The 10,075-nt window shown below is 43.0% G+C and overlaps 1 protein-coding gene across 1 annotated transcript; it reads left to right on the forward strand.

Moving 5' to 3' along the window:
• The first annotated feature begins 7,750 nt into the window (after positions 1-7,750).
• On the forward strand, positions 7,751-9,296 carry LOC133911711 (uncharacterized). The gene has a single exon (XM_062354082.1). It carries the CDS (start codon positions 7,999-8,001, stop codon positions 8,989-8,991), a length of 993 nt encoding a protein of 330 aa, XP_062210066.1. The 5' UTR covers positions 7,751-7,998; the 3' UTR covers positions 8,992-9,296.
• Positions 9,297-10,075: the final 779 nt, after the last annotated feature.

Below are 10,075 nucleotides of genomic sequence, written 5' to 3' on the forward strand. Positions count from 1 at the left end.
TCCAAATTCTCAACTCATAAAGTGTTGTATCAGCAATACTGGAACACTATTCTAGTACTCAATTGTCCTGAGACCACGTGATCAAGCTCGTGAAACATATACTACCTCCATTTTTAAATAATTATCAACTTTTAAACACAGTTACAAGATAATAACTAACTTTTTAAAATAGAAGAAATTATGAAAATATCATCACAAAAGAGCGTTTGTTGCTAAATACCATCACAAAGTTGCTGAATTGCTAAATATCATCGCAAAAACGTGAAAAAAAATCTGAAAAATACCATGGCCGGTGTTAAAACGCAATGAACAGTACTCGGCAGCTCCAATTTCAAAATAGTGGTCTTCTGTTACTCTAAAAATCTTAGAAATTTTTGTATATGTTCCATAATACATGTGCAACCCATTTTAATTGGATTCACTAAAAAAATCCTATGTATAATTTAAACTAAAATTCTTCAAAAAAAGGTCTACTTTTATAACTTCTAACAATTATTAGGGCCTCAAATAAATTCCAAAAGATTTGAAAAATTTACTAATATTCTTATTATATGATGGACCAATTTCTAAAATTATTTCCTTAATTATGTTATATGGTGAAAAAGTGAGTTTCTGTGTAATGCTCCATTTTTATGCATTTTTATCATTTAATGTGATATTCTTCTTTTAATTAAATTTGATTTTCACCATATAACCTATGTCTGAAAATAATTTTAGAAATTATTAAATCACATAATAAAAATATTAGTGAATTTTACCTAATTTTTTTGGAATTTATTTGAGGCTCTAATAATTGTTAGAAGTTATAAAAGTAGTCTTTTTTTGGAGAATTTTAGTTTAAATTTTACATAGTACTTTTGTATGAATCCAACTAAAATGGGTTTCACATAGATTATGGAACACGTACAAAAAGTTCTAAGATTTTTGGAGTAACAGAAGACCACTATTTTGAAATTGGAGTTGTCGAGTATTGTTTATGGCATTTTAATGCAAGCGATGGTATTTTCCAAAGTTTTTCGTGTTTGCGATGGTATTTAGCAACTCAGTAACTTTGCGATGGTATTTAGCAACAAGCGCTCTTTTGCGATGGTATTTTCATAACTTCCCCTATTAAATATAACCAATATACCCTTCATAACTACCCCTTGTCTTTTTATTGTTTATAGAGTATTCTTGAGTAAGTTAGACTAATAATTTCTAGTATTGAACATGTGAAAGGTGGAGGGTTGGGTTGGGAGATATTTTAAAAGGGAAAAAAAGGAAATTGTGCTTTTGAAAACGTGGGGTGTCAAGTATTTGCAAATAAGTAGTCGTATTGACAAATATTTGAAAACGGATGTAGTATCGGAAAAGCTGGATGCATAAAATAAGATGACCCAGAAACAAGATTGTGATGCCTTTGGGACGAAAGCAGATCAGATCAGAACAAGCCATGGTAAAAAGTCGAAAAGAAGACCACACATCTTGGCAGAATGGCCTGCAAGATTATGGCCCTGTTTTGCTTGGAACGTAGTTAAGAGGAGTTCAGAGGTCAGGATTTCCAAGTTTCAGCCCCTCCCATTTCTTTGTTCATATATGTGATGTCAACATAACTACATAAGCAAATGCATTCCAGCATTTCAATACGAATTCACGATGAATTTAACTAGTTCCGAACATAGTAGACTAAGGAATAGAACTACAAAAACTACTAGTACGTGGCATCAAACAGAAAACAATACTTTTTCTGCATATAGGTGACATGTCAATTTGATGGAGAACAATTCAATGAAATTATACCGAGGCAGGCTATACTGGAGGAGTGAATGCATCACATCTAAGGAAAATTCAGACACTAGTACGTCACTTCAGTTAGTTTCCTTGTAATTCTGTAATGTCATGTGATATGTCATCACTCCAAAATAATCCAGCTTATAATTTGGCTTCAGTTTCAGTCGCAGGTGAAGTACTAGCAGTGGCAGTCAACATTTCTAAGAAGAAACTTTAGGTCTTTAGATGAATTGCCATGTGACGTCAACATGGCTACGTGAATACCAATCAAGAGTGGAAGATGCTCTTAAGTTCCAACATAGCCATTTCAAACAGTATTATCTGATACGGACACGAGTATTAGAATCCGACTCAGATTTAGAGTGTCTGATTTGATAAAAAAAATTAAACACAGTGTTCAGTAACACTAATTACAAGCTATTGTTAGCATTAGTCGCGGAGCATGACACGTCCTGGCAACCTACAAGATTTTAACTAAGTCGACCTCTGTGAAGAAGAGTATTCTCGATTTGACAATTCAGGTGCGAATTGAGAACTAGGCAAGTAGGCAGGGATCGATCAGGTTGTATTTCGAGAAATTCGTGCCCGTGACATTTGCAAGTAGCTCGTCGTCAAGCACGCGTAGACCGGGTTGTATTTCGACGGATAAAATAGCAAACCTCGCGAAAATCATCTCGAGGAATTCGTGCCGATGACATTTGCAAATTGCTTATCTTCAAACATGCACCTCGGTTATAAGAAGGGGAAAAAAGGAGAGGAGTTTACCAGTAGCGATAACCAGCATGCGGCCTCGTCAACAAGTTACCCTTGCAACAGGGGCACCGTGCATGCTGCGCTCGGCTGCTCACCTCGCCTCTCCGTTTCGCTCCCCCTCTTCGCCTCTTCCCGGGCCTTGCGCATAGCCTTCATCACCACCGCTGCCCTCCCCGCCTCGTAGCAGATTCTGATCGAACTCCCCTGCCGGATCGTTTCTCCGGAGAAGATGAGCGCAAGACAAAAAAAAAAAAAAAAAAAAAAAAGGTGCTGCTATTTCTCAGACGCATGTTTTCCAAAAAAATAAAAATCAGAAGACAGTTGTAAGCTATGGGATGAATATACAACGGCTCACTCCCGTGCTCGCTCCCGTGCTCACTTCCTCGCCTTCGCCTATCTCCAGTGGCGTTCTTGCCATCGTATTAACCGGCTCTGTCAGGCCATTTTCGCTCGTCCCCGCTCTGACATCATGCTCCACCAGGCTAGCCTATCTCCTATGACCTTCCTCTTAGCCCACCGACATATAATCTCGCCAAAAAATCAAACACCCTCCCTTAACTCCATTATAACACACCGTTCTTCGTCGCTTGAGACGTTGATCATATTTTCAGACAACTGAAAGTTAGGAGGTGGAAAAAAAAGCTGGTATACGAGGCCGTCCTAGCTATCTGGGCTTCTATTCCACGCCGTTTCTTCGGCTTGTGGACCGGCCCAACAAGGCCCACTCCAAAGGCCTACTTTTCAAGCCCACGCTCGAAATCGTGAAGCAACTAGCCCACATACGTTCAACAGTGAGAGGTAGGTAGCGACGAGACGAGACGGAAATGACAACGGATTCTGTAGTCGTCACTCTCTCATCTATCTATTCTAAAGATCCTCTAAACTCTTCACAATAAAAGAGAGAAATACCCGCTGATCATTTCATGAAGCTTGGAAAGACGCCTGCAATCTAACAATGGTATTTTTTTTTTGTTAAACTTTTCGTTCTTTTTATGGTTAAGGCTTAAGAGAAGCTACGACTACGTTACGTTTACGTACTTACGTAGGCTGGTCTTGCACTAGAGATGTTAGGGCATCATTAGTGGTTATCTTTGACTGCTACTCTTATTTCTCTCAATATATTTTTAAAAATTCGTTTTTAATTTTTTATATCTCATAATGTTTAGATATATCTTTTATTTTCTCTTATTTAAGAGCTAGCTCTCCATAATTTACTTTCGTATGAGCAAGATTTCTTTTTATACCAACTTTATCTGAACTTCTATATGCTTTTTCTTGTTTATATACTACACTAATGAGAACTAACAAATAGAGTTTACGTGTTGACGGCTCCACGGTTCGAAGAAGGGCAGATTGAGTGAGATGGGGGAGGCTGTACGGATGCTTGCAGGGTCAGAGAAGGAAAAGCGTAGCAGCCTTTCGACTGCGCCTCGGGTGCTTTTGAACTGATTCCAACGAGAACTACACCACTCCATCAGCCAACTCTCCGAGCGAGCGACCGTTCAGTCATCTACTGATTGAGATATGACAGCTACCGGGTGACGTTAATGACGCGGACGGGGTTCCTTGCACGGTTTACTTAGAAGAAAATTATGTAAGATCGTTTATAGAAAGGTTTTTTAAATTCTGATCTAGGCTGTTTGTTTTGGATTTAATGGTTTGATTGAATATATGTGAGAGAAATAGAGAACACGTGTTATACGAAGATGAGGGTCTTTTATGAGAACCGGTCTTATATAATTTCCTTCCATTTACTTTAGCTTGACCTGGCAATAAAAAAAATCGGTTAACTTAAAAGTACAGAGATTTAAATGTGTCATAGTAGAGCCAAACTAATATGTCGGAGATATCGTAGTTTGATTTTAGATGTGATTTGAAGATAATAAGGAGATTATTTGTTAATATTTTTAATTTTTTAATTTATTTTTATTAGTAAAATAAGTCGCATATTTGTAATAGTAACGAGATGGGATGATAAGAGTGGATGATAAAAGTTAATAAATTATCTGTTAATTTCTCTTTTATTTATTCTTATTAGTAAAATGAGTCATATATCTGTAATGACAAAGAGATGGTATGATAAAAGTGGGTGATAAAAATTAATAAATTATTTGAATTCGAATTTTATAGTTTTTTATTATATAAGAGAAAAAGTATAGAAAGATGTGATACTATAACCAACTCTAATATAGATAATCCTTAACACTTACTCATAAATTCGGTAGTACTAGCAGATTTAATTAGTCAGTTTCTCGGGATTCTCGCGTTGTAAACATGAAATGAAAAATTGCTGGCAACGGTTTAACGGTTTTTTACCTCCCCTCGTTTTCAGTTTGGTTTTGAGCGTTGGAGCACTCGCGTGCCGTCGTCTTCCTCGGCCAAAATCTATGTGCTTTGGTGTCTGTTATATACACTACATCGCCAAAGTATAGAGATTTAAATGTGTCACGGTAGAACTCAACTAATATGTTGAAGATGTCGTAGTTTGATTTTAGATGTAATTTGAAGATAATAAGGAGATTATTTGTTAATATTTTTTAATTTATTTTTATTAGTAAAATGAGTCGTATATTTGTAATAGTAACGAGACGTGAGGATAAGAGTGGATGATAAAAGTTAATAAATTATCTGTTAATTTTTTTTATTTTTTTTATTAGTAAAATGAGTCATATATTTGTAATGACAAAGAGATGGTATGATAAGAGTGGGTGATAAAAATTAATAAATTATTTGAATTCAAATTTTATAGTTTTTTTGTTAGATAAGAGAAGTAGTATAGAAATATGTGATACTATAACCAACTCTAATATAGATAATCCTTAACACTTACTCATAAATTCGGTAGTACTAGCAGATCTAATTAGTCAGTTTCTCGGGATTCTCGCGTTGTAAACATGAAATGAAAAACTGCGGCAACGATTTAACGGTTTCTTACCTCCCCTCGTTTTCAGTTTGGTTTTGAGCCTTGGAGCACTCGCGTGCCGGCGTCTTCTTCGGCCAAAATCTATGTGCTTTGGTGTCTGTTATATACACTACGTCGCAAACTTGAAAGCAAATAAACGCACCGTCCAATGAGTACAATAGTGTGGTGAATGCATAGAGTGAGGCTCACACTTGATCACTTTTACTGTTTTACAGGGCTGGTCTGAAGAACAAGAACACGGCCTTGAGCTAATCAAGTAATAACCATGCGTATCCACAAATTAAAGCTATATGTCATGAATAGCAGAAGGTTTATTTTGCTTAGCATACCTGAGACGACGGCTAACCTGTGGAGGCAGCCAAGACCTCGGCGGCCTCCACGCGCGCGCGGGCGGCGGCGGCCCCTCGAGAATCCAACGGCCACGTCTGTCCCACCCCGCCCACCAGATTCGGGCGCGGCCCACCGATCCTCCAACTCTACGGGCGCCCAACAAACGGCGGCGATTCACCACTCGCTGCTTTGCCCAGATCGCAACAAAGCAGCTGATCCAATCCAACCTCCTGTTCATGGCGCGGTACGGTAGTCGGTGGGTGTGGCCTCTGGATCTGCTGTTAGCCCACGGAACCGAGACGAGTGGTGTCCAAATCTGAAATGCACTGCTTGGAGCATGACTCCCCAGTTCATTCCGAATTGGAGTTGTTTCTTCACATGTTCTCTGGAAAGAGCTTCCAAAGTCATGAATTATGTAATTTAGTGCATTTTAATATAAGACCATAACGATAAGAATGTGCTCCTGTAGGTTATTATACGTAAACACGGGTACAACGTGCATTGTCACGGTTAATTTCCTTGGTAGATCGAGCACCGCTACATGGGGGAATGCTTAGCCGAGCGTGAAATTCATCGTACGAAAGTTGCCAGCATACGGGAAATCCAGTGAGTTGGGGGTATTGCTAGCTATTCCCAATTCTTTAAAACATGGACGTGATAAAATCACGCTAATTGTAGCCAGGAAATGCAACTTCCGAGATATCCAAAATAAAGATTGCTTGCAGGTGTCTTTCCTAAAAAAAGATTGCTTGCAGGTATTGTTGTCATTGCCTTTACCTTTTTCAAAACATGAACTTACTCACAAGCATCCTTTTTGCACAGCGTTAATTTCACGCATATGAGCTTTTATCCAAAACAGCTACGCAAAGGTGATCAATACCGTTTCATGCATAATAACCGTGGACTCTTCCACCAAACTGTCATCAAGAGCATATCTAACAACCAGGGGTGGATTCACTGTAGGCGCAGAGGGCCTCAAGCCCCTTACCCTGGGCGCGCCTGGAAGCCCCCAAACCTCCTCTTTAATTTTTGGCATGAAAGATAAAGAAAAAGAGAGGGGAAAAGATGATGAGAAAGTATAAGAAACAGAATCCCTACACAGTAGCTCTAGATCCATCACTGCTAACAAGTGATCATTTTTAGAACATCCGAGCATGACAACATGTGTGAAAACCTGTAGAATTGTGAATTATACATGCAAGTCCGATCTCCTACGGACTACTACCATACATAAACACTCACTCCGGTAAAAAATACATGATATTTTTATTTTTTATAGTTTTCGGCGTGCAATTTTAAGCACTATTTTCTATTAGATTATAATTATATCTAAAAATATAATATTATAGAAAAAAATTTCAAGACAAATCTACACGTATGATTTTTATATTTTACACTAAATATTTTAAAAACTATTACTAGTTAAAAAATTTAAAATTTAATCAAACCTAAATCAAAATGTAAGTATTTATTACCAGGGAAAGTACCTTCACCTCTGTATAAACCCTATGGCTAAAATTCAGATTTGCCCACGTATCACAGCACAGAAATATATGAACCGGCTTATTGGTGAATCATTTTTAAAAATAAATTATATATATAATTATATCTAAAAAGACTTATCCATACCATTTATTTGCTTGGCATCTCTTACCTATTGATTGCGTTTTATTGTGGGCGAGCTCCGTGTCTCTGTGTGCGCAACACTCCAACTCACCCATTAAAAAAGCGTCCTCTCACTCTGGTGGTGGCCTGCTTTCCCGCGAGATCCAGCCAATGGGCGACGCCCACCGTTCCACCGGCGGTCTCCAGTCGCTCCCTCAACAGTAACCGATAAGCCGAGCGTCCCGACACGCATCTCCGCGGCCACGTGCCGGTCGCCGTCCGAGAATGTAGCTCCCGAATCCCGATAAGGCAGTGCGGTGCGGGTGTGGCCACGCCACCAACTTTCCGTATAAATATTCACTTACCCCCTCGGGATTCCGAAGAATCGCACACTCTGCCCTGCTTCACACTCCTCCCGTTCCCCCTTCAAGAATCCCAAGTGCTCCTCCCTCTTTTCTTGCCCTTGCTGGGAGCGTGCTCGCTGGAGGAGCTGCCGTTGGTGGAAGGAGGGTTGGCGAGATGGTGGTTCATCCGGTTCTGGCTTGACCTCTTGGCTGCGAGGTTTGATTGGTTTTTGGTAGACTAGTTGGTAGGATTAGGAAGCAGTGGAGGAAAGGATGAGCTTTAGTGCTGTAGACATGGAGGAGGAGGGCGGCGCTGCGGCGGCGTCGGCAGCGGCAGAGGGGATTCGGCGGCTACCGGCTGAGGTGAACTGGGAGATGCTTGACAAGTCGCGGTTCTTCGTCCTCGGCGCGGCGCTCTTCTCGGGCGTATCCGCGGCGCTGTACCCGGCCGTCGTGATCAAGACACACCTTCAGGTGGCGCCGCCGCCGCAGGCGGCCACCGCGACTGCCGCCGCCATCCTCCGGCGGGACGGCCTGAGAGGGTTCTACCGCGGGTTCGGCGCGTCGCTGGCCGGCACGGTGCCCGCGCGCGCGCTCTACATGGCCGCGCTCGAGGCCACCAAGAGCTCGGTCGGACCAGCCGCCGTCCGGCTCGGCGTCTCCGAGCCCGCCGCGTCGGCAGCCGCCTCCGCGGCAGCGGGCGTCTCCGCCGCTGTCGCCGCGCAGGTCGTCTGGACCCCCGTCGACGTTATAAGCCAGCGGCTCATGGTCCAGACCTCAACCACCTGCCGCTACCGCGGCGGCGCGGACGCCTTCAAGAAGATCCTCCTCGCCGACGGCGTTCGCGGCCTGTACCGTGGCTTCGGCCTCTCCATCCTCACCTACGCGCCGTCCAACGCCGTGTGGTGGTCGTCCTACGCCATGGCACAGCGCTTCCTCTGGCGCGTGGTCGGCGCCGACCGCTCCGAGAGCTACACGTCCCTGATGGCCGTGCAGGGCGCGAGCGCCGCGGTGGCCGGCGCCGCGGCCGCGGTGGTGACCATGCCGCTGGACACCATCAAGACGCGCCTCCAGGTGATGGAAGCCGACGCCGCGCGCCCCACGCTGGCGAGCACGGTGCGGGGGCTGCTCAAGGAAGGCGGGTGGGCGGCGTGCTACCGCGGGCTCGGGCCGAGGTGGGGTTCCATGTCGCTGTCCGCGGCCACCATGGTCACCACCTACGAGTTCCTGAAGCGGCTCTCGGCCAAGGAGGGCTCCTTCGATTAGATCCCTCATCCTTAACCGTAGCAATCGTCAAGTGACTCGACCGAATCGTCCTCGAAGCGATCGATCTATGGGTGGGTGCATGGTTAATTAGGATTCTTGTACATACTCAAGTTGTTTTTCGTTATGGTGTTCTGTTCTTGATCTGGTGCTATAGAGGAAGGGCAGGAAGAAGCACTAGAACTAGAAGGGTCTTAGGATGCCAAATTTTGCCGGCTTTGTTCGCTGTGGCTATGCTGCCGATGATGGTGATGATGATGATGAAAACTTCTGTGAAATGAAGAATTTTCAGTCAAAACTTCCGATCACTTCTCTTCTTAGTATAGCTCTACAACAAATTGTTATGGTGGTGCAGAGCTTGTGTGCCTACTGCTCCAGTGCTGTGTGCTAGCTGCACCACTGTCATGGCTTTGCTTCCTGGAACGGGAGACTGGGCGTGCATCTGTAGTCGTATCGCGTCTTTTCGTCAGTTCCTTCGTTTGTTCTACGTAGCATCTGGGAAGTGGAGCTTGGGACAGCGAGAGCGAACAAGGAGCAGTGGCGCCACTTGACAAAACCTCCTGATTCCCGCAGCCTGAAACGGTGGGGAAAGAGGAAAAGGAGGAAAAGAGGTCCTCGCGTGGCAGAAGTGCACCGCACCTCAGGACTTCTACACTGCTGCTAGTCAGAAACCGTTCGAGTTGGTTACTGATGATGAATTGAAGTATATGGCCTTGGCATTGGAGCTGATATTAGAACCTTATATAAGCGATAACAGCTGCACGATAGAAGAAAAATATGGCGTGACAGCGAAAGAAATATAGATATTAACACCTGTAGAGACCAGGCAGCAGGTGGTGATGTTTGCTAGGCTAGCCGGTACATATTATATGTAGGTAAACTAAAACAATTGTGCTCCCCAATTCTCACACACCAAATTGTTTGACTCTTTAGCCGTTGTATCGATGAACTCTCAACAAACTTGGCCACATAAACTTCTTTAATTCCTCGCACATAAAAAACAGGCAAAAACATCAGATTGGCAGCCCTAGGGCGCCCGGTCCATATGGCTTCACGGACCTCTTCTTCACATAATGCTGGGACTCCA

The sequence above is a fragment of the Phragmites australis genome, chromosome 3, assembly GCF_958298935.1.
Source record: "Phragmites australis chromosome 3, lpPhrAust1.1, whole genome shotgun sequence".
NCBI classification, from domain to species: Eukaryota; Viridiplantae; Streptophyta; class Magnoliopsida; order Poales; family Poaceae; genus Phragmites; species Phragmites australis.